This window comes from Scyliorhinus canicula, chromosome 12 (genome assembly GCF_902713615.1).
Source record: "Scyliorhinus canicula chromosome 12, sScyCan1.1, whole genome shotgun sequence".
Lineage (NCBI taxonomy): Eukaryota > Metazoa > Chordata > Chondrichthyes > Carcharhiniformes > Scyliorhinidae > Scyliorhinus > Scyliorhinus canicula.
In genome coordinates, this window is record NC_052157.1 from 49,018,919 (window position 1) to 49,044,324 (window position 25,406).

At 47.7% G+C, this 25,406-nt stretch overlaps 1 protein-coding gene across 1 annotated transcript in view; it reads left to right on the top strand.

The window, feature by feature from the left end:
- The window catches only part of mthfs (5,10-methenyltetrahydrofolate synthetase (5-formyltetrahydrofolate cyclo-ligase)), a 99,157-nt gene extending 74,568 nt beyond the window's left edge, over positions 1 to 24,589 (top strand). Inside the window, exon 3 of the mRNA XM_038813387.1 lies at positions 24,003 to 24,589. Coding sequence (XP_038669315.1) covers positions 24,003 to 24,226 — 224 coding nt within the window. The 3' untranslated portion in view covers positions 24,227 to 24,589. The remainder of the gene's footprint in view (positions 1 to 24,002) is intronic.
- Positions 24,590 to 25,406: the final 817 nt, after the last annotated feature.

Here is a 25,406-nt window from a genome sequence, read left to right on the forward strand (position 1 = left end):
TGGCAATGTGGAAGATTGCCCAAGTGTATTCTGTACACAGCAGGACAAATGCCTCTGATGATATCACCACGTAATCATGTGACACTACACAGCGATGCATTGATTTACAATGCTGCTATAACTTCCATGAGGAAACAATCATTGAACTCCCCATGGGACTCATGGAGTATGAGCTTTCCAGAGTAGATTCTCGCTAAAACTCTTTTTCCTTGATCAAACCCTCTTGATTTTGATGTTTGTGCACGGCGAGTAACTTTTGTTGTCGCTTTACAATTGTCAGGTAGTAAGAGCAAATCAAATTTGTTTCCCAAGTTCCTTTTCAAAATAGTATTGCCGACGAGTTTTGTATTGTCGCGTGGGCAGTGTTCCTATAGGATATGAGGAAATTTTACACTCTTTTAGCTAACGATCCTTCATCCTTTGATGCTTTAATGGCATTTTTAAATTACTGCGCCAACCTCTCCGTCAATCCATTGCGGAAGGATAATAAAGCACAGTTTTTGTATGCTGTTTGCCATTGTTTCTAAGGTAGTCTATGAATTCCTTTGACGTGAACTGAGTCCCGTTATCGGTTTGCCAAATGGTGCAAATACTTTGTCCAGTCATTCGATTGTCATTTCAGTAGTTGTCGACTTCATCATTATTATTTAGGGCCATTTGGAATGTGCATCCACTGGGACAAAAACATGTATCCTTCAATTGGGCCTGTGAAATCAATATATACTGTTTACCACGGTTGTTTTGGTTAATCTCAAGGGTGAAGTTGTTGAAGAGGTGGAGTATTTCATATCCTAACACAAGACTAACATTAACCTACTCTTTCTTTAATCTGTGGGCCTATTACCGGGCACCAGAAATAACTCCTTGCTAGCTCTTTCATATGTACAATTGCTGGATGTCCTTCATAGAGTTTATCCAGTATACGACTCTGCGAGCGTGGAGGAATGATGACTCAGTTCTATACTGTTAATTTAAGTTCCCTTGTTTGGTCCGGCTTGAATTCCGGATTCCTCTTCTGTTTACCCAGTGGTATACTTTTCAAAATCAAGTCCATGACCTTCCCATTCATCTAATGTGTCTTTGCACTTGAGATGCAGTAACAGGTACACTATGAACCTGGGAAAGGTACACATAGTTTACATAGTTCTCCTGAGACTCAGCTTGGTCACGCATCAGTAGACATGATAGAGCATCGGCATTCACATGTTGCTCCGATCTATATATTTAATTTTGTAATTAAGCGCTGATAAGATGAGGGGCCATCTCTGCAAACAACTCTAAGCTAATGCTTTTGTATTCTTTTGTATGGACCAAAATCATTGTCAAAGGCAAAACATCTTCCAGACAAGTGGTGATGAAATCGTTTGACTCCAAACATTATGCTCAATGCTCCTTTTTCCAGCTGAGGAGAATTCTGTTCTGCGCTTGTCAATGTTCTCAAAGCAAAATCGCTTGGTCTTTGTCTCCATTTAGCATTATGTGAGAGACAACTGCACCCACCCAATAGGGCGAGGCATCACATGTGGGTTATATTTTTAACTTAGGGTCGAAATGAACTAAGACTTCCGATTTCTTCAACACATTTTTGACTTCATTATATGCCTGTATGCAGTCTTTTGTCCAAGTCCATTGTTGATTCACACATAATAATGTATGGAGTGGTTTTAAAATGGCAGTGAAATTTTGAATAAATTTTCCATAGTAATTGATGAGCCCAAAAAAGACCTCAGTTGCTATATACTCTGCCGTCCTGGTGCATCTAAAATTGCTGTCATTTTCTTAGGTTTCTTGTGGAGCCCATCCTTATCAATTACACGGCCTAGATAGCTCATAGATGACTGGAAAGACTTTTACTTCTCTCTCTTGCCGCAAAAGTTGTGACTTTCAAGACACTCCAATGTGTCTTCTAAATTCCTTTGGTGCTTCTGTTCAGTCCTACCTGCAATTAAAATGTTGTCCGAATAACATTGAGCACCATTGAGGCGGCAAAGTATTTGGTTCATAGACTTGTGGAATAGGGCTGGTGTATCTGTTATTCTGAACGGTAGGCGCTTGTACCTGAACAGTCCTTTGTGTGTTCCAATTGTTAGAAGAGGTTGAGACTCAGGTGCTACCTTCATCTGGAGGTACGTTTGGGACAAATCTAATTTACTGAACTATTGTCCACCGACAATCCAGCAAATAGGTCCTCTATTAATGGTGAAGGATACTGGTCAGCATACAACACTGGGTTCATCATCATTTTAAAATCAACACAGATTCCGACTGAACCATCTCGCTTGATGACTGGAGCTGACCCAGTACATTTCGGAGATCTTTTCTCATATGGTGGGTGGGGCTGATGTATGTCCTGTCTCCGGAATTGGACAGAGCTCACCGGCTGATTCAGCAGAAGCCAAGGCCGAATGAGCCGCCGCTGGCGGGATTATCCGCTTTCATAATTACTAACAGAAGGAGCCGGTATTGGAGAGGCCGAAGAGGATTCGGAATATCAGGACATTGGGATGGAGTTGGTGAAGAGGAATGCGGCCTTTAACAAAGCGAAGGCTGTTTTCTACAGTAAGGGCGTGCGGTTTGTACCCGCGAGGTTGCGGGTCACTGTGTCCAAGGTCTTTTCTTTGTTCCACCTTAGGGGAGAGGCTGGGGGCCATCTTAGGTGGACCTGGGATCTGTGGATTTGGGTAGGAACAATAAATCACGGTGCTTATGACTGAATTGAGGGGAAGGGGGTATTAGAGACCACCAACAAGGTTGATCACCTGGAACGTGTGGGGCTTGGGGTGGCCGTAGAAGAGAGCAAGGGTTTTTATCACTTTTGAAAGGTTTGCGGCTGGTCTGGTGTTCCTGCAGGAGAATCACCTGCAGGTGTGGGACCTGATCAGGTTTGCGAACGGCTTGGGTAAGCCAGGTTTTTTGTTCTGGGTTTGATAGAAGGTCAAGGAGGGGGTGGGGGGGGGGGGGGGGGGGGGGGGGGGGGGGGAGGGAGGGGGGCACTATGTGATGGTTATAGGTACACTGGAGGCAATGCAGTGGTGTTAGTGAATGTGTATGCCTCGATTTTGGGACGATGTTAAGTTAATGGAACGGCTGTTGGCTGCCATTCCAGAGTTGGATATGTACCAGATGATTTTCGGAGGAGGTTTTAACGGTTTTGGATTCAAGGTTAGATCGCTCCAGGCCAAGGTCGCTGTCCCTTTCGGAGATGACCACGGTTTTGGCTGCATTCATGGAGGAGTTGTGAGGGGTGGATCCATGGTGGTTTGTGAACCTGGGGGTGGGGGGAAGGAGTTTCCATTTTTTTTGCCGGTGCACGAGGGATACTCAAGATGAACTTCTTTGTTATGGGTAAGAATTTGCTCCCTGGGGTAAAAAGTGCGGTGTACTTGGCGGTGGTCATTTCGGGCCATGCGTCGCATTGGGTGGGGATTGATGTCTGCCCTGAAAAGGTCAATGGAGTGTTCGGGTCCTTATATGAGGGGCTTTATAAGTTGAAGCCGCTGGAGGACGAGCGGGGGCTGTTAAGGTTTTTAGAGGGGCTGGAGCTTCCTGAGGTGGAGGAGAATTTAAGGGAGGGATTGAAGGCACCGTCGGGATTATAAGATCTGCAAAGGAGTCCACACCGAGCCGAATGGGTTGAGCCAAATGGAAAAAGGTTTAATGCAACAGAACAAGAGCACAGAGCAGTTACTCTGCTACTGGAGTCAGCTCACAGTTCACAGCCCCCTGATTTTATAATAATAAGAAAAATAATAATTGCTTATTGTCACATGCAGGCTTACATTAACACTGCAATGAAGTTACTGTTCGGGGAGGCCGGTACGGGAATTGAACCCGCGCTGCTGGCCTTGTTCTGCATTACAAGCCAGCTGTTTAGCCCACTGTGCTAAACCAGCCCATACAGGATGTAGAAGGGGGCGCCCTGCTCCTCAATGGGGGAGTCCAAATTCCCCATAGTCCTTTGGGAATATCAATCCCCCAGTCTCGTAAGTGTTCCATGATCTGCTATAGGTTTCATTTGTGTCCCGTGACTTGCTTAAGCCCGGGTCATGACATTCCTCCCCCCCGAAGTACATGGCGGCGCCATCGCACACGCCACTGGGTCGAGACGGGGAGGGGAGGGAGGACTCCGGCGTCTTTTAAGAAACGGTTGGCCCTCAATGGCGACAGACGCAAGAGGGCCCGGTGATGAGTAGCGGAAGGGGTGGGCCTCTTCCGTCCAGACGACAGATAATTTTGTGCACCTGTGGCGGCAGCGGGGGAGCCACCAGTGGCCCCGGCACTGGGGGAGTCTATTCCATCTCCATATCAGAGGAGTCTGACGGGGAGTCGGGTGGAACGGCACACCCGCTGTGTGGCACGGGGGTGGCGGAGACGTCATAGGGTTTCGACAGGGCCCGCGGGGCTATCAGAGGACCCGCCCGTGGGCGCGCCACCAGCGGCGTGGCTCGAAGGTAGTTTACATGGCACTTCACTTGTTGGCCCCCCACTTGCAGGCAATAAGGTCGGCCTGGTCCACCCAGAACACTGCCCTGAAGCCAGCGGTCACACTGAGTGTAATTACAGTCATAAATCTCGTCTCCTGGGATGAAAACACAAACTGGATGCTTGGCATGCAGAACCGTGGTCTGAAAATTCTGTGCCTTGTGCACTTTCGTCTCATGTTGGGAAATAGCAACCCCAATCTAGTCCGTAGATGTCGACCCATCAGGAGCTCCACAGAGGCTGATCCGGTAAACAAACAGAAATCGGGCCAACCTGGTATGCAACGAGCCAGTGCCCTATTTCCTCAAATCCTGCTTCAGGGTTTGCATGACCCGCTTGTCCAACCCGTTCAACGCCGAATGGAGAGGGCCGTACTGACATGGCGGACCCCGTTGGAGTGCACGAAGACCAAGAAATCTTGTATCGTGAATGAAGGTCCATTCTCGCACACGAGGACCCGGCCCAGAATCTCGTGGGTGGAGAAGGAGATGCAGAATTTCTCGATCGTCGTTGCCATGGTGATAAGATGGCATTCGGTGGATCTCCATCCACTTGGAATGCGCACCGATTAGAAGAAGAAGCATTGAGCCCAGAAAAAGACTGAAAAATCAACATGTACCCAGACCCAAGGACGACCCGGACATTTCCAAGGGTGCAGGGGTGCAGCGGCGGTGAGGCGCTGGCGTTCCTGACAGACGTCACACTGGCGGGCCACCACTTTGATATTTGCGTCCATACCAGGCCACCAAATGTAGCTCCGAGTTAATATCTTGATCCATGAAGCCCCAGGGTGAGCACTATGGAAGTCACTTAAAACCAACGACTGACCCTTCTCTGGGATCACCACCCGGGCTCCCTAGAGTAAGACCCCAACTTCCGCATTTCACTCAATCAACTTGGTGGCGAAGGCCTTCAGCTCCCCAGATAACTGATCTGCAACGCCTCCAATGAGGGCGACGTTTCGCAACGTCGCCAAGGCAGGATCCTTTTGTGCCTATTCGCGGATACGTGAGGCCGTGACAGGAAGATTATCCATAAAAGTTAATGCGCCCGATAATCCGTTGACATAGTGGGGAGGCGCTGAGGGCAACAGCAGATGACTCAATGCATCGGCATGGGAAATCTGGGTCCCAGAGCGGTGGCCGAATGTGTATTCATAAGCCGCTAGTAGCAGCGACCAGCATTGGATTCTATCTGAGGCCATGGGCGGAATGGCCTTATCTCTTTAAAAAGGCCCAGCAGAGGTTTGTGGTCGGTGATCAATACGAAATGCCGTCCGTACACATATGATGGAATATCTTGACGGCGTAGATCACCGCCAAGCCTTCTTTCTCGATGTGGACATAACGGCGCTTGGCCGCTGTCAAGGTCCTGGAAGTTTTGTCCTCTTATTAAATTTGTAGCATCTGTCAGTCCTGCCATGGTCTGTTTGTCATTTCCCATATTAGTACCTTAATACCTTTCTCTCTTGCATCGTTTGTACTCTAGAACACAGAAAGATGGTTGTGGGAATACAACCATTTCAGCCCAAGGACATTACTGCAGGAATTCCTCAGGGTAGTGTCCCAGGCCCAACCACCTTCAATTTCACCATGACTATCCTTCCACCGTGTGTCAGAAGTGGGGATTTTTATAAATGATTGTACAGTGTTCTGTTCCATCCACAATGCCTTATTTACTGAAGCATTGTATGTCCACATACAGAAAGTAGCGAAGCCCCGCCCCTCCCCCCGGCTGCATTAGTGTGGTGTAAATGGAATGCAGCGAGGGAGGACTTGCCCACTTTTTATGGCATGTAAAAAGCAATTTCAATTGCTTTGTCAGATGGTTCCCACCACAATTGTCCAGGGGAAGTCAGCGCTTCTGGACAATTGTCAGATAAACCCTTTTGTGGGGATTTCCCAGCGCATCAGTGGGACTTCCCCCCCCAAATCTGATACTGGGGAGCAAGGAGATTATGGCCGATCAATGTAGATTGTAATGAAATGAAAATCGCTTATTGTCACGAGTAGGCTTCAATGAAGTTACTGTGAAAAGCCCCTAGTCGCCACATTCCGGCGCCAGTCCGGGGGGGCTGGTACGGGAATCGAACCGTGCTGCTGGCCTGCTTGGTCTGCTTTAAAAGCCATCGATTTAGCCGAGTGAGCTAAACCAGCCCCTAGCTGAGTAGCTGAGGCCCCAGAACCAACCCTTGTGCCACTCTAGAAGTTACAGCGTACCAGCTTGAAAATGTCCTATTTATCCCTGCTCTCTGCTTCCAGTCCGTTAATCAATCCTCCATCCATGCTAATTTATTATCCTTCCTCCATGTTACTTTTCAAATCCATGAGCCCTTATCTTGTATAATTGAACGAGGAGAGAGAAGTAAGAAATGTGTGAGTAAAACATTAGAGCTGAAGTACAGGTTAGGGTATTTTAAAATCTGAACTTTGGTTAGTGTATCTTACATATCGCCGCACAATATACACTACTTGTCAGATTATGAAACAGCTTCGTGTATGAAGTAAATTGCTTTTATTCAGTTTGAATTACATATCTCTTGATCAGTATTTTTACTTGCAAAACAGAGTCTCTTTAAAGTTCATTTTGTTCAAGCAAATACAGAGTACTGAGTTCAATTCAATACAAATAAGGGGCGACATTCTCCCCTACCCGGCGTGACAGAGGGTCCCGGAGTAGGGAGTGGCGCCACCACTCAGGGGGTCGCACCTCCCCAAAGGTGGGGAATTCCCCCCACCTTGGGGGCCAGCCCCGCGCCGGAGCGGTTGCCACCAGAAAGACCGGCGCAAAAAACTGGCGCAAAAAACACGGCGCCCCCGGCAGCGGGGCTGGCCGAAAGGTTTTCGCCGGTCCGCCGCATGCGCTGGCAGTGAAGTCAGCGGCAGCTGGCCGCTGATGTCACTGCCGGCGCATGCGCGATGTTGGGTTCTCTTCCGCTTCCGCCATGGCGGAGGCCGTGGCGGATGCGGAGGAAAATAGTGCAGCCAGGGCACTGGCCCGGAGTCTGAGCGGGGGGCCCCGATCGTGGGGCCAGGCCACCGTGGGGGCACCCCCGGGGTTTCGATCGGCCCCTCCACCCCCCCAGGACCCCGGGGGCCTGCTTGCGCCGCTGATCCCGCCGTTACAGAGGTGGTTCAAACCTCGGCGGCGGGAGAGGCCTCCCAGCGGCGGGACTTCGGCCCATCCGGGCCGGAGAATAATTAAACCTCAATAACAATGGCATCCCGCCGGCGCCAGCCGTTCTCCGAGGCGGGTGACGGGATTTGAAGAACGCCGTTTTATGGCGGGTGGGAGAATTTTGAACATGGCGGGAGCGGGATTATCGGCGCCCCCCCGGGCGATTCTCCGACCCTGCGTGGGGTTGGAGAATTTTGCCAAAGAGCTCTTGATATTTCTTCTTGTTGAATACACAATACAGAAAGTTGAAAATAAAAACAAATAGCTGGTTCACAAAGTGACAGAGCAGAAAAGTAGCTTTAAGAGATTAAAGTCAGTGATTCCAGAATGGCTTGTTCAAACCGGCATGTATTCTTTAAAGATTATAGCTGTAATAATGTCTCTCCCCTTTCTGGCTGTGATTGGGTTAAAAGTTCTTTCATAGTTAATTCAATTCGATATCTATGTCCATCAAATTTTAACATGATGTGATTTGCAATATGTCTGTCTTATGGACCTTATCGGTTGCTATGAAAACAGTTTCTGGGAATGTTGCCCAAAATCTTGACTTGGCCAAATGTGACCTTGGTTTGTCTAAGAAGTTCTTATCTTGATTATTCTCATGGGAAATAGCATATTCTCATTGTCTGGGTGTTTTAACAATATATTTCAAGAAGCCATTTTAAAATCTTGGGCCATTTATTCCTTTTAATTAGTTATATACTAAAAGGTAGATTTTTTTACTAAAAACGGTGGATTCTATCAGGTATGTACTTTCTGGTACAGCTAGCTCTGAAGAGGCTTCTCCTGTAACAGAAAGAAATCTGTAAAGGGGTAGTTGGGTATCTAATGATTCGAACGCATCAGCACTATTGCACGCCGCACCATTTGATGGTCAGGCATAAGTGATTGAACTCCACAGGCACAAGGAACCTTTGAACAATGATCTGAATCTTGAGATCATGAAACTTGTCAAGGTGCCAATGTGTGAACTCTATTCACCAAACACATTGCATAATTCCTAGCCTTCATTAAACCACCACTAGCCATCTCTTATCAACCAGTCAGATACTTTGGCTGTCTCACCAGAACCAGGCCTTCCTCTAATTCTGTCACTGCCTATACTCCTGGATGAGTCAGCTTGCAGCTGGGTCAGCACTTGCTCCTCATAAGGAATCAGGACTTCCAGATTGAGTGGACCCCTACCTGTGGGGGCTCTCTTGTGGGCGTTGTGGGTTCGCTTGCTGCTCTTAACTCAGAGATTTCCTCAGACATTTCGAACTCCTATGGTAGTTATCCAGCCTGTTATCAGATCAGTCTATGAAGCCTATGCTCCCATGTCATAAGGTGATCCTGCAAACCAGCTGCCATATAACTTGACTATTGCTTTTAAAAAAAAATATTTTTATTAAAGCTTTTTCCAACCAGGATTTTTACATAACAAAAAGAAAAACAATAAAAGCAAACTATTTAACAAAACGAGGTGGCTGCGATCATTATGCAAAACGAAAATACACGTTATATCAACAAGCCCCCCCCCCCCACCTGAGCCTCCCCCCCCCCCCCCCCCCCCCCCCCCCCCCTGATTGCTGCTACTGCTGACACTTAACTGCTCCCTGAGAAAGTCAAGGAAAGGATGCCACCGCTGGGAGAACCCCAGCAAGGACCCTCTCAAGGCAAACTTTATTCGCTCCAGGCTGAGAAACCCAGCCATATCGCTAACACCTCGGCCTTTTTCGCTTCCTGGACTCCCAGATCCTCCGACGCCCCAAATATCAATATTGTTGGACTCTACTTCACCCGCGTGTCCAAAATCCTGGACATAGCCCTCGCAAAGCCCTGCCAGAATTCTTTAAGAGGCGGGCATGCCCAGAACATATGGACATGGTTCGTTGGACTCCATGCACATCACGGGCATCTGTCCCTACCCCCAGAAAACGTGCTCATTCTTGCCGTCGTTATCTGAGCCCGGTGCACCACCTTAAATTGAATCAAACAGCCTGGTGCATGATGCGGACGAATTCACCCTGTCCAGGGCATCAGGCCACAGGCCCTCATCCAGCTCCTCGCCCAGCTCCTCCTCCCACTTGCCCTTCAGCTCCTCCACTGAGGCTTCCTCCGCCTCCTGCAGCTCCTGATATATGTCCGACACCTTCCCCTCTCCTACCCAGATGCCAGCCACCACCCTGTCCTGTATTCTTCGCGGGTGTAACAGCGGAATTGTCCCCACCTGTTTCTTGAGAAAGTCCCGAACCTGCAGATATCTGAAAGCATTTCCCGGGGGGAGGCCGAACTTCTCCAGTGCCTGGAAGCTGGGGAAAGTCCCATCTATAAACAGGTCCCCCATCCTTCTAATGCCTGCCCTATACCAGCCTTGGAACCCCCCATCTAACCTGCCCGGAGCAAATCTGTGGTTGTTCCGTATCGGGATCCAAACTGAGGCCCCCTCCTCCTTCCTGTGCCTCCTCCACTGACCCCAGACCCTCAGTGCCACCGACACCACCGGGCTTGTGGTGTACCGTGCCGGCGAAAACGGCAGCGGTGCCGTTACTAGTGACCCTAGGCCGGTGCCTTTGCATGACGCCGCCTCTAGCCACCCCCATGCCGACACCACCTCCATTACCCACTTCCTAATCATGGCCACATTTGCCACCCAATAGTAGCTGCAGAGGTTCGGCAGTGCCAAACCCCCCCCCCCCCCCCCCCCCCCCCCCCCCCCCCCCCCCCCCCCCCCCCCCCCCCGGCTACGCTCCAAGACTACCCTCTTGACTCGCAGGGTTTTATTGGCCCAGACGAATCCCGTGATAATCCTGTTTACCCGCTTGAAAAAGGATTTGGGGATGAAAATGGGGAAGCACTGAAAAACGAACAAGAATCTGGGAAGAATCGTCAGCTTCACGGTCTGCACTCTTCCCGCCAGGGAAAGCGGGGGCGTGTCCCACCTTTAGAAGTCTCCCTCCATCTGCTCTACCAGCCGAGACAAGTTGAGCCTGTGTAGGGCATCCCAGCTCCTAGCCACCTGTATACCTAAAAATCGAAAGCTCCTCTCCACTATCCTCCAATCTCTTCCCCTGGCCCCTAGCGTGGATTGCAAACAGCTCACTTTTCCCCACGTTCAGCTTGTACCCTGAGAAGCTCCCAAAGTCCCCCAGTATCCGCATGATCTCCCTACCCCTCTAGCGGGTCCGTAATATACAACAGCAGGTCGTCCGCGTAGAGGGAAACCTGGTGTTCCTCCCCCCCCGGACCAGCCCCCTCCTGTTCCTTGAAGTCCTAAGCGCTATGGCCACTCCTGCCTCGTCCCTCGGTGCAACCTGAAATACTCCAACCTCAGCCGGTTCGTGGACACGCTCGCTACGGTGGCCTGATACAGTAGCTTGACCCAACCTATGAATCCCTCCCCAAATCCAAACCTACCTAACACCTCCCACAAGTACTCCCACTCCACCCTGTCAAAGGCCTTCTCCGCATCCATTGCAGCCACTACTTTTATGCCCCCCCCCCCCCCCCCCCCCCCCCCCCCCCCCCCCCCACCCCTCCGAGGGCATCATAATAATATTCAGGAGCCTCCTCACATTCGTGTTCAGTTGCCTGCCCTTAATGAAACCCGGCTGGTCCTCCTCAATCACTCCCGGGACACAGTCCTCTCTTCTGGTGGCCAGAGTTTTTGCCAGCAATTTGGCATCTACTTTCAGGAGCGATATCTGCCTGTAGGATCCACATTGGAGCGGATCCTACTCCTTCTTCAAAATGAGTGAGATCAGTGCCTGCGACATCGTCGTGGGGAGGGCTCCTCTCTCCTTCGCCTCGTTAAAGGTTCTGAGCAGGAGTGGGCTCAGTAGCTCTGAGAACTTCTTATAAAATTCTACAGGGAAGTCATCCGGACCCGGGGCCTTGCCTGACTGCATACTTGGCAGCCCCTTAACTACCTCTTCCAACTCAATCGGGGCCCCCAGTCCCTCCACCCACTCCTCACCACCCATGGGAACCTCAGCCGATCCATAAATTGCTTCATCCCTTCCCCTCCCCTCGGGGGTTCTGACTCATATAGCTTCCCGTAGAACTCCTTGAAGACTTCTTTGATCATATCTGGGCTCAACACCGTGTTACCTTCCTTATCCCTCACTCCTCCGATCTCCTTGGCCGCTTCCCTCCTGCGCAGTTCGTGCTCTAGCATCCTACTTGCCTTCTCCCCATACTCGTAGACTGCTCCTTTCACTTTCCTCAACTGTGCCTCTGCCTTCACTATGGTCAACAAATCGGACTCTGTCTGTAATTTCCGGCGCTCCTTTAGCCTCCCCCACCCCCCCCCTCAGGGGCCTCTGCGTACCTCCTGTCCACCCTAAGTATCTCTCCCACCAACCTCTCCGCCCTCTCCCTCTTCTCTCTGTGGGACCTAATAGAGATTAACTCCCCCCTGATGACCGCCTTCATAGCCTCCCAAACCGCTGGCGCTGTTACCTCCCCCGTGTCATTCGTTATCACATAATTCTGAATGCTCCTCCTTATCCACCCACCCACCTCTTCATCCGCCTGCAGCCCCACATCCAGTCTCCAGAGAGGACGCTGCCCCCACTCCGCCCCCAGTCGCAGGTCCACCCAATGCGGGGCATGGTCCGAGACCGCAATGGCCGAATACTCAGACCCCACCACCCTCGGGATTAACGCCCTGCTCAGCACAAAGAAGTCAATCCTCGAGTAGACGTGGGAGAAAAAGGAGAACTCCGTTGCCCTAGGCCGCCCAAATCTCCACGGGTCCACTCCCCCCATCTGATCCATACACTCCCACAGGGCCCTGGCCATTGCCGGCCTCTTTTCCGACCTGGACTTAGACTGGTCCAAAACAGTATTAAAGTCCTCCCCCATAATCAAGTTACTTAACTCCAGGTCCGGGATCTTACCCAGCATGCGTCTCATGAACTCCGCATCATCCCAGTTCGGGGCATGCACGTTCACCAACACCACCCGGGCCCCCTGTAACCTGCCACTCACCATTATGTACCTACTCCCCTTGTCCGCCACGATGCTTCCTGCTTCAAACGCCACCCGTTTACTCACCAAAATTGACACCCCTCTGGTCCTTGAGTCTAGCCCCGAGTGGAACACCTGGCCCACCCATCCTCTCCTTAACCTCGTCTGGTCAGCGAGTTTTAAGTGCGCCTCCTGCAACATAGCCACGTCCGCCTTTAGATGCGAGAACACGCGGGACCTCTTGACCAGCCCGTTCAGGCCCCTCACATTCCACGTGATCAGCCTGGATTCCACGTGATCAGCCTGGACGGGGGGTTGACCACCCCCCGGCCCCCCCCACTCCCCCCCTCAACCGCAGGGTAAGAGGGCAAGTGCCATCCGGGTCCTTCCCGAGCGACGGACAACACAGCCCGGGCCTCACCCCGCCCGCTGAAACAAAAAACAATAACAGAGAAGAAAACAAACTTAAATTCTACAAATAGTCTGACACCAGGCCAACCCCCGATTACACATCCCCGCCAACGTGTTTCACACACGTGCACCCTTAGTTCAAGTCCAGCTTTTCATGTCTAATGAATGTCCACGCCTCATCCAGCGTATCACAATAGTGGTGTACGTTACCCAAAGTCTCGCCGGGTGCAGGAGCCCAAACTTCACCCCTTTGCTGTGGAGTACCGCCTTGGCCCGGTTGAAACCCGCACGCCTCCTCGCCAGCTCAGCTCCCAAGTCCTGGTAAATGCGAATCACGCTGTTCTCTCATTTGCTGCTCCGCTCCTTCTTTGCCCACCGCAGGACCCGTTCCCTGTCTGTAAAGTGGTAGAACCTTATCACCATCGCCCTTGGTGGGTCGTTCGCCCCCAGCTTCCTGGCGAGGACCCGATGCACCCCATCCAGCTCCAAGGGCCGCCCCATCAGCGTCCCTAGCATCGTGGTCACATACGTGCTCGCGCCCGCCCCTTCCACACCTTCAGGGAGGCCCAGGATCCGCAGATTGTGACTCCGAGACCTATATTCAAGGTCATCCAGCCTCTCCTGCCATCTCTTGTGTAAGGCCTTGTGCGCCTCCACCCTGACTGCCAGGCCCAGGATCTCGTCCTTATTCTCAGACACCTTCCTCTCCACCTCCTTGATCGCCTTCTCCTGTGCCTTCTGGACCTCCACCATCTTTTTCATGGAAGCCTTCATAGGGACCAGCATCTCCGATTTTAGCTCAGCAAAAGAGCTCCTCAAGAAGTCCTGCTGCTCTCTGGCCCACTGGGCCCATGCCTCCCGATCCGCGCCGGCCGCCATTTTGTCCTCCCGGACCCGTTCTGTCTTCCTCCCCGCAATTGCACGTTTTACGGCCCCGCTCCTGGTTCCCTCCATACAGCACCAGGGGGAACCTCTCCAGTGTCCGTTCCCACGCTGGTACCTGCCCTTCAAGTGCTGCCGCCACTCCGTTAAACAGCCCGAAATCCCGGTCCTGGCGGGTGCTGCCGTGTGTGCAACCTAGCTAGTCATGGCTGCTACCGGAAGTTGACTTGACTATTGTTTGATATGTACAGTGGCCCGGTATCGGACAGTTGTGTCCTTGTGGAATCATGCTACTTTTGATGATCAGCTAACCTCAACTACCTTCTGTCTTCGTTCGCAAGACTTGTATCACACTGGACAAAGATTGAAGCCATAATCACCCTAGCTGACCTCATGAGGTCATTGTCCCTTTGGTGGCACGAGGACCAAGTCCTTCTCACTGTGCCAACTATGTTGACCCGTTTGGCCTCAGCACAGGTCTGGCTGAGCTTCCTTCTCTTGCCAGTGTTTGCCATGAGCTGGCCACGTCAGTCATGAACTGCACGCTGGAGAGTGCCGAGGGTTGCCTCACTGAATTGGGGCGATACTTCAGAAGTACTATGGCTATAAAGGGCTTTGGGATAACTTGAAGTTGTTTTATAAATGCAAGCTTTTAGTTTCCAGTAGCCAAGTGCAGAAACTGTAACCCCTAGCATTTGTTCTTAGAATAGGCCAGGAATGTGCTCTGCGTGCCTCAATGCTGCATTTGGGGAGCATTAACTTTCTCCCAAATATATTCATATCTAGTGCCAAGCCTAATTGCATACTTTTTTTGCCTTCACTTTCAGCAGTTGACCACAATATTTTGGTTTTCACACCCAGGGTGTGCTTTCAGATTGTGTGAATGTGCACCATGGGTGGCTTGGGGCTGTGGGTGGAAAACTTTAATTTGCCTTCTCACAGTCAACAGCAGCAGCAAGCCACAGGCTCTGCTCGATAGTTTTAAGCGGGTTTTAAGTCACACCTAGACTCAGTGCTATCAACTGGTATCAGAAACCAGTAAATGATCAAAAATAGACAAACGTATTATCGGGTATTTCAGGCTGACTGTATCAGCATTATGATGGATTTTTATAAATATTCTGTGCCCAAGGTGAGTGGGAATGACAGAACAGGGGGATTTAGCCGCCCAAGTCGGCATAATACACTCCGGGAGGGCAGCACGGTGGTGCAGTGGTTAGCACTGCAGTCTCACGGCGCTGAGGTCCCAGGTTCGATCCCGGCTCTGGTTCACTGTCCGTTTGGAGTTTGCAGATTCTCCCGTGTTCGCGTGGGTTTCGCCCCCACAACCCAAAGATGTGCAAGGTAGGTGGATTGAACATGCTAAATTGCCCCTTAATTGGAAAAAATGAATTGGGTACTCTAAATTTATATATATATAAAAAAAATCATACACTCCTGGGTTAGGGACAGATACAAAGTAAAGCTGCCCATCAAACACCTCAGGTCAGATAGAACACAGTTAGATACAGAGTAGAGCTCCTTCAGTACTGTCCCATCAAACACTCAGGGCCAAATATGGAGTAAAACTGTTTGTCAGGCAAGTGGATTAGATATATTGTCAGCTGCGTTCTGCATAAGCTTAGGGAAACAACAAGAACAATTTGCATTTATATATAGCACGGGGTGGTGAGACCATGGAAGTATTTGTAACCAGGCATGAGATTTAAAATCAACTTTAACCTGGTGTTGTAAGACTTCTTACTGTGCTCACCCCAGTCCAACGCCGGCATCTCCACATCATTTAAAATCAAGGCATTGCTGGGTGTGTGTAAATGAGCACGTAGGTGACAGGTAAAGAGGACTTGTGCAAATGATGATATAGGCAGCAGAATTTGGCATGAACTCAGATTTACAAAGATGGAGGCCAGCTGTGAAATTATTGTAACAATCAAGTCTACAGTAGCAGAAGTATGAATGAGGGTTGCAGAAGCAGATGAACATTTGCTGATGTGTAAATAAGTGGATTTGGTGATGGAGAAGATTATTTCGTCAGATAAAACTGCTCCATTGAACCTGCACAGATTTGAAGTACATTTGTACAGTACATACAGGGGCAGAGTCTGAGATGCACATGGCTATACAGTAAAGGACAATCATTCCTTTTTATTTAGAATATACATTGTGTGTATACAGGGGCTGCAGGAGCAAGAAACGGCAAATCTCTCAACTCTAAATATAATACTGTTTCTCTGTACAAAATTGGACTTGTGTTAAGTTTTCTCACACTTTCTTGTGATCTTTTTCAATGATATATTCCTATGTTCACTTGTATAATGAAAACTGCCTATGCAAACATGTCATGCTCTAGTTACACTCTCCAAACTAACAGGATGTTACAGCACCTTAGTTTTGCAGCTTCTAGCTCCTCAGTCTAGGGTACAGAGAATTTCTGCTTCACACAACTTCTCTGTTTCCGAAATCACTCAAAGCTTTGCCATTTAGGGCAGCACGGTGGCCTAGTGGTGAGCACAACCGCCTCACGGCGCAGAGGTCCCAGGTTCGATCCCGGCTCTGGGTCACCATCCGTGTGGAGTTTGCACATTCTCCCTGTGTCTGCGTGGGTTTCGCCCCCACAACCCAAAAATGTGCAGAGTAGGTGGATTGGCCACGCTAAATTGCCCCTTGGAAAAAATAATTGGGTAATCTAAATTAAAAAAAAAAAGCTTTGCCATTTAGTGATACAAGTAATAATATGGCATCGCAGTACTACATATTTGTAGAAATTTTACTATCTGTTTTTATATTCTGAGCAAGTTTACTTTCATAATCTATCTTACTCTTCTTTACAGCTTTTTCGTAGCTTTCTTCCCCCCCCCCCCCTAAAGATTTCCCAGTCCTCTAGTCTCCCACTAATCTTTGCCACTTTGTATGCTTTTTCCTTCAATTTGATACACTCCCATATTTCCTTAGATATCCACGGTCGATTTTCCCTCTTTCTACCGTCCTTCCTTTTTGTTGGTATAAACCTTTGCTGAGCTCTGTAAAAAATCGTGGTGCACATAGGCACCAATGATATAGGTAAAAAACGGGACGAGTGCTACAAGCTGAATTCAGGGAGTTAGGAGTTAAACTAAAAAGTAGATTATGAGAGTAAACTTGCTCAGAATATAAAAACAGATAATAAAAGTTCTACAAATATATAAAACAAAAAAGAGTGGCTAAGGTAAATATTGGTCCTTTAGAGGATGAGAAGGGAGTTTTAATAATGGGGGATGAGGAAATGGCTGAGGAGCTGAACAGGTTTTTTGGGTCGGTCTTCACAGTGGAAGACACAAATAACATGCCAGTGACTGATAGAAATGAGGCTATGACAGGTGAGGACCTTGAGAGGATTGTTATCACTAAGGAGGTAGTGATGGGCAAGTTAATGGGGCTAAAGGTAGACAAGTCTCCTGGCCCTGATGGAATGCATCCCAGAGTGCTAAAAGAGATGGCTAGGGAAATTGCAGATGGACTAGTGATGATTTACCAAAATTCACTAGACTCTGGGGTGGTCCCGGTGGATTGGAAATTAGCAACCGTGACACCACTGTTTAAAAAAAGGAGGTAGGCAGAGAGCAGGAAATTATAGGGCAGTGAGCTTAACTTCGGTAGTAGGGAAGATGCTGGAATCTATCATCAAGGAAGAAATAGCGAGGCATCTGGATAGAAATTGTCCCATTGGGCAGACACAGCATGGGTTCATAAAGGGCAGGTCGAGCCTAACTAATTTAGTGGAATTTTGTGAGGACATTACCAGTGCGGTAGATAATGGGGAGCCAATGGATGTGGTATATCTGGATTTCCAGAAAGCCTTTGACAAGGTGCCACACAAAAGATTGCTGCATAAGATAAAGATGCATGGCATTAAGGGTAAAGTAGTAGCATGGATAGAAGATTGGTTAATTAATAGAAAGCATAGAGTGGGGATTAATGGGTGTTTCTGGTTGGCAATCAGTAGCTAGTGGTGTCTCTCAGGGATCAGTGTTGGGCCCACAATTGTTCACAATTTACATAGATGATTTGGAGTTGGGGACCAAGAGCAATGTGTCCAAGTTTGCAGACGACACTAAGATGAGTGGTAAAGTGAAAAGTGTAGAAGATACTGGAAGTCTGCAGAGGGATTTGGATAGGTTAAATGAATGGGCGAGGGCAGGGGTGGGCAAACTACGGCCCGCGGGCTGCATGCGGCCCGCCAAAGGTCTTTATGCGGCCCACCAAGTCATTAAAAAAAATTAAAAAAATTTTTTTTTCTTTCTTTTAAGGTTAATGGGGGGGGGGGGGGGGGGGGGGGGGCTGTTGGGTTACTTACTGGTATAGGGTGGATAAGTTGACTTGAGTAGGGTGATCATTGCTCGGCACAACATCGAGGGCCGAAGGGCCTGTTCTGTGCTGTACTGTTCTATGTTCTATATGAGGCGCACAGAATCATAACCGGGTGAAGTAATTATTTTACTTAATATACTATGCGGCCCTTTAAAATTGTGAATTTCTGAATGTGGCCCTTGCATGGAAAAGTTTGCCCACCCCTGGGCTAGGGTCTGGCAGATAGAATACAATTTGACAAATGTGACGTTATCCATTTTGGTAGGAATAACAGCAAACGGGATTATTATTTAAATGATAAAATATTAAAACATGCTGCTGTGCAGAGAGACCTGGGTGTGCTCGTGCATGAGTTGCAAAAAGTTGGTTTACAGGTGCAACAGGTAATTAAGAAGACAAATGGAATCTTGTCCTTCATTGCTAGAGGGGTGGAGTTTAAGACTAGGGAGGTTATGCTGCAATTGTATAAGGTGTTAGTGAGGCCACACCTGGAGTATTGTGTTCAGTTTTGGTCTCCTTACCTGAGAAAGGACGTACTGGCACTGGAGGGTGTGAGAGGAGATTCACTAGGTTAATCCCAGAGCTGAAGGGGTTGGATTACGAGGAGAGGTTGAGTAGACTGGGACTGTACTCGTTGGAATTTAGAAGGTTGAGGGGGGATCTTATAGAAACATATAAAATTATGAAGGGAATAGATAGGATAGATGCGGGCAGGTTGTTTCCACTGGCGGGTGAAAGCAGAACTAGGGGGCATAGCCTCAAAATAAGGGGAAGTAGATTTAGGACTGAGTTTAGGAGGATCTATGGAATTCCTTGCCCAGTGAAGCAGTAGAGGTTCCTTCATTAAATGTTTTTAAGATAAAGATAGTTTTTTGAAGAATAAAGGGATTAAGGGTTATGGTGTTCGGGCCGGAAAGTGGAGCTGAGTCCACAAAAGATCAGCCATGATCTCATTGAATGGCGGAGCAGACTCGAGGGGCCAGATGGCCTACTCCTGCTCCTAGTTCTTAAGTTTTTATGACTTGTCTGGTGGATACTGGACAGGTTTGGGGGTTAGACGTTACACACTGCAGGATTTCTAGTATCTGACCTGCTCTTGTAGCCACAGTATTTATATGGCTAGTCCAGTTCAGTATCTGGTAACTCCCAGGAAATAAAATGAACGGTGAACTTGAGACGCTATAACTGGCAAATTTGAAATTGACATTTTGACGATGGTATAGATTGGAAATGACTTTAAACATTAACTTTCTAATCCGAGAGATATCACTGAACAAATTTGCACATTTTTGTACGGTAGATGAAACTGATTGGCCTAAGGCTCTTTTAGTTCAATATTTAGTCCCATAATCTTAAAGAGGCAATAACATCTCCTTAGCAGCAGAATTATAGATCATGCAATAACCCATGCACATGTGGCCAGCACAGTACTTTGCTTTCCATATGTGTATGAGGCACAAAACTAAAATGCATGCAACTTGTATACTAATAGGTATTCTCTGCTGCCAATTTGTGAGGATTCACCTCAATGTAACAGCAAAATTGTAACAGTAAAAATGCGAGAGCAGATTTATCTGAATTGTAACCCATATATCTCAGTACCCCTGCAAGTTTACTTTCCAGAAGTTCCCATCCAATTTCCTTTAGATATAATTGATTGTCTGCTTCTACTACCCTCACGGACAGCGGGTTCCAGATTGTTACCACTCATGGCATAAAGGAATTGTTCTTCACATTGCCTCTGCATCTCTTGCCCAAAACCATAGATCTGTGTCCCCTGATCCTTGTACCCACATGTGATGGGAAAAGTTTTTCTTTGCCTCATCTAAACCTGCCATAAAGGTGTACATTTCGATTTAATCTCCCCTCAGTTTCCTTTGTTCCAATGAGAACAATCCTGGCTTCTCCAACCCTAACTTTGCAGATGAAATCCCTCATCCCTGGAACCATTCTGGTAAATCACCTCTGGAACCTCTCAAGGACCCTCATACTTTTCCTCGTGTGGCGATCAGAACTCGATGCAACACTCCAGTTGGGGCCTAACTAGAGCTTTAGAAAGGCTCAGTATAACCTTCCGATTTTTGTCCCGTACCTCTGTTTACGAAGCTCAAGGTGCCATATACTTTGATAACTACTCTTTCAATATGACCTGTCACATTTAAAGATCTATGCACATGAACCCCAGGTCCCTCTGACCTGAACATTCTTTTGAACTGTGCCATATAATCTCTATTTCTTCGCCCAACCTATTTTGCCAAAATGCAGAACCTCATACTTCTCTGTATTTAAGTTGCGTCTACCAATTCTGCTTGCTAATTGATGTCCTGTTGCAGATGATTATAATTTTCATCACAGTTTCCCACACTTCCAAGTTTGGTACCATCAGCAAATTTTGAAAATGTATTTGTATTACAGTATCCAAATCACTTATACATCCCAAGAAACAGTGCCCTTGCTAAACCTTAGAGAACCCATTGTCTCCATCATCCAATCTGAAAACATTAATTTATCACAACTCACTATTTTCCGGCTTTCGTCCAATTTTTGATCCAAGTTGACACTGACCTTTCTGTTCCATGAGCCTTGATTTTGTTAATCAAGCTTTTATGTGGTACTTTGTCAAACAATTTTTCAAAATCCTTGGAAACAACATCCGTTGCTCTCCCTTTATCAACCTTCTCCATTCATCAAAACATTCAATTTGATTACTCAGCCACGATCTGTATTTAACAAATTAGTGCTGTCTCTCCTTAATTAACTCAAAATCTCCTTAATTAACTCAAACCTCACCAAGTGCCAGTCGATTTTTCCCCCCGATTATTGTTTCTAAAATCTTACCCACCATTGGTGTTAAACTGTCTGGCCTGTACTTACCAGGGGTTTCCTCCACCTTTTCTGGAATTAGTGTGTCAAAGTTGCCACTGTCAAATCCTCTGGTTACTTCCATGTATCAATAGAAGATTGGAAAGCCCGCTGCCATCTCAATTCCCCCGTGGGCAGCACGATAGCACAGTGGGTGGGCAGCATGGTAGCACAGTGGTTAGCACAGTTACTTCACAGCTCCAGGGTCCCAGGTTCGATTCCCGGCTTGGGTTACTGTCTGTGTGGAGTCTGCACGTTCTCCCCGTGTGTGCGTGGGTTTCCTCTGGGTGCTCAGGTTTCCTCCCACAGCCCAGATATGCAGGTTAGGTGGGGTTACGGGGATAGGATGGAGGCGTGAGCTTAAGTATTGTGCACTTTCCAAGGGCCAGTGCAGACTCATGGGCCGAATGGCCTCCTTCTGCACTGTAAATTCTATGAAATCTGATTTCCTGCAAATTTGCTCCTCTCTCTTCCACTGTTCAGAAGTCCATGGAATACCCCCAGTAGCATCATCATTCCCCTTTTGCTTCTCAATTCTAATCAAATGAACTCTGACCGCTTTGAGGACATCCTTTCTTTCCAATGCTACAATGACTTCCCAAATCAGTACTGCTGGTTTTGTACCGATCAGTGCCATGGAAGCTCAACTTGTACCTTATAAATTATAAAATATGCATTTATTTATTTTTATAAATGTTTTTAATTGGGTTTTTGAACAAAGTATATTTACCGTTATGTACACAGAATAAAATATATATATATATAGAAGAGAAGAAAACTAAAGAAAAAAAAAACTGGTCAGATATTGTGCACTAGCTCAACAACAACTCTGTACAGTTAGCAATGTTATTTTTAACACATAAGTAGGCACCTGTTTGTGGGGGGTGGTGGGGGGAGGATACTGGGGAGGTACAAATACATTTGGGTGCCGGAGAAATAATTACATTGGTTATGTCCAATACAGAGAGGGCAATACGAGAATGGATCTAGTGTTGGTGTTGATACTTGCTTCTCCCGGACGGTTTTCGCTGCCGTTGTCGCCGTGCGTTCACCGCCGCTTCGGCCATTCGTCCCATCTTTCGCCCGTGTTTTCCTTGCTCTCTGTGCTTGTGTTTGCCAAGTTTGTGGTTGTTTCCTGTCCTCTCCTTCTGGCTATCATTCCCTTGACTCCCTCCTCCTCTATTGTTCCCTGTCTCCTCCCTCTTCCCACTTCTCCCCTCCCTCCTCCCCTTCTCCTGCGGTTCGCCTTTCTTTTCTCTTAGGTTTAGCTGCTATTCCCCCCCCCCCCAGCCTCGGCTAATTTCCCCTGATTCTTGGCTACCTGGCCATTCTTTGTTGTCGTTGCCGACAAACAGGTCCCGGAACAATTGCGTGAATGGCTCCCACGTTCTGTGGAAGCCATCGTCTGACCCTCGGATGGCGAATTTGATTTTCTCCATTTGGAGAGATTCTGAAAGATCGGAAAGCCGGTCTGCAGCTTTGGTGCTGCTGACCGCCAGCCAAACAGGATTCTACGGCGGGAGATCAGGGAGGCAAAGGCAAGGGCGTCTTCCCGCCTCTGCAGGAATAGATATGGCTGGTCTGATACCCCGAAGACCGCCACTTTCGGGCATGGCTCCACCCTCATCCCCACCACTTTGGACGTTGCCTCGAAGAAGGCTGTCCAGTATTTCGCAAGTCTGGGGCAAGCCCAGAACATGCGGCCGTGGTTAGTCGGGCCTCTTTGGCACCGTTCACATCTATCCTCCACCTCTGGGAAGAACCTATTCATTCAAGTTCTTGTTAAGTGGGCTCGATGTATCACTTTTAGTTGCGTCAGGCTGAGCCTTGCGCACGTTGAGGTGGAGTTGACCCTATGCAGTGCTTCGCTCCAGAGTCCCCACCCAATTTCAATCCCCAGGTCTTCCATTTCTTTCTTGTTGTGTCCAGTATGGTGTGGGCCCTTTCTATCAGTCGTTCATACATGTCGCTACAGTTCCCTTTATTTAGGATGCTTACGTCCAGTAACTCTTCTAGTAATGTCTGTCGTGGCAGTTGTGGGTATGTTCTTGCCTTCTTTCGTAGGAAGTTTTTGAGTTGCAGGTACCTTAGCTCGTTCCCCCTGGCTAGCTGGAATTTCTCCATCAGTTTGTCCAGTGTTGCGATCCTGCCGTCCGTATATAGGTCCCTAACTGTCTGTGTCCCTCAGTCGTGTCCCCACTTTTTAAAGGTTGCATCAGTCAGCGCTGGTGTGAACCTATGGTTGTTGCAGATGGGAGCTTTGCCCGACATTTTGGCCAGGCCAAATTGCTGCTATTGTTTGGTTGATGATAATTTGCCTGTGGAATTCCGAGGTGCAAGGTGTTGTTGGATAGGACTCCTTACCTACCCAATGTGAATAAAGAATAGCATATTGTGGAACAGTGTAGCTACATTATGCTGTACACACTGAAGGGGGATGCTCGTGGTCGTGTTAGATGTATCTTTGTTGTACGGACTATTTTAAGTGAAATTGACATTTTTATTTCAAATATCATTTGTCTGTTCATTTGTGTTCAATTTGTGTTGATTCTGCTTTGGGTTCATGTAAAATCTATGCAAAGTGGAATCTTGTTCTCAATTTCTTCATTTGGGAATCATTTGGTAAGTTTAGTTTATGGCTCTCCCATGGGGATCGAAGCAAAATCTATCTTGCTGTCTTAAAGCTCTGTAATAACTTTATTATTTTATCTTAAGAATAAGTTATGCAAAAATAATGCAAACAATGAGTTGACAACTGCCTAAAGCACATGAAGGAGAAAGCTAGAATATGTTTGGTTATAATATGTTGCTGCAAAGTTTTTGTTTATTCACGATTTGCAGTTTATTTTAGTATACAATGATGAACCTAATATTGTTTCTCTTTCAAACAGGGGGTCTTGATCTCATCCTGATGCCTGGCTTGGGATTTGACAAACATGGTAACAGACTCGGCAGAGGGAAGGGTTACTATGATACTTACCTGGAGCGTTGCATGCAGCACTCAAAGGGCAAACCCTACGCCATTGCCCTGGCCTTCAAGGAGCAGATCTGTGACCAGGTCCCAGTGACTGAAACTGATGAGAAAATCAATGAGGTATTGTATGAGGCCCCGTAGATGGATTCATCTGAAGCACAGAGAGCAGAGCTGACACTCATTCCAGATCAAGGACAACAATTGTCCGTAAGAAATGAAGAGAATAATGCGCCAACTCCTTTTGAAGGGGAAAATAGTTTATTTTTAACAGGAAGGAATCTATTTTTTCTGATAATTATCTGCTGTACCAATGGCAAGTAAAATAAATGAACAGATGTTGTATCTTAGATTGCTGCAGAAAGCAGTCAGAAACATCTATTCATAATTTCTACATATTTATGCAATTAAAGTATTGTAATCTATCTTGAATTCCTTTCATAATTTAATAAAAAGACTGCTTATTGGGTGGTCATCTGTCACACAGTGCAGGAACTTGTCTAATTATTTTTGGCTCTGTGGAAATCGCATTCTTGAAGAGTGACCAAGTCAACAACTCAGCAACCCAAGCACTTACTTGTCACGAGGTAGGAATAATAATAATAATCTTATATTGCCACAAGTATGAAGTTAATGTGAAAAGCCCCTAGTCGCCACATTCCGGCGCCTGTTTGGGTAAGCTGGTTCGGGAATTGAACCTGCGCGCTGGCCTTGTTCTGCATTACAAACCAGCTGTCTAGCCCACTGAGCTAAACCAGCTATTTAGTAGCTAAAACAGAGCTGGGACTAGTTTTTCACATCTTGGATATCTCTAGAATAGTCTTCAGACTCTTCCAAAATGGCAGGTACAGCGGATTGATCGGTGCCACTCCAGGGCATTTAACGAATTCTGGACCCATTTCAATGGACTTATCAGAGATGTTAAACATCTCCCACAATGCTTGTGAGGAAGAGAACAGTGGAGGGCAAGAACACAGTGAGGCCAGCAGAGGCCCGAGAGCAGGCTGTGGATAAAAGGTGTGATGGGGACCTGAACCCATAGTGAGAATACCGAAGGCCCAAGAGCACACGGGGATAAAAGGTGTGCCAAAGACCCGAGAGAACAGCAAGGATAAAATTTGGAAAGCCAGCAATGAATCAACAAATAACCAACAAGGACGGCAGATACACGAATGATTGTTAAATGTCACAGTGTTTGTTCATAGAATAGTTACAGTGCAGAAGGAGGCCATTTGGCCCACTGAGTCTGCACCGACCCTCTGAAAGAGGACTCCACCCAAGCCCACTCCCTCGCCCTATCCCAATAAATTCTTAAACTAACCTA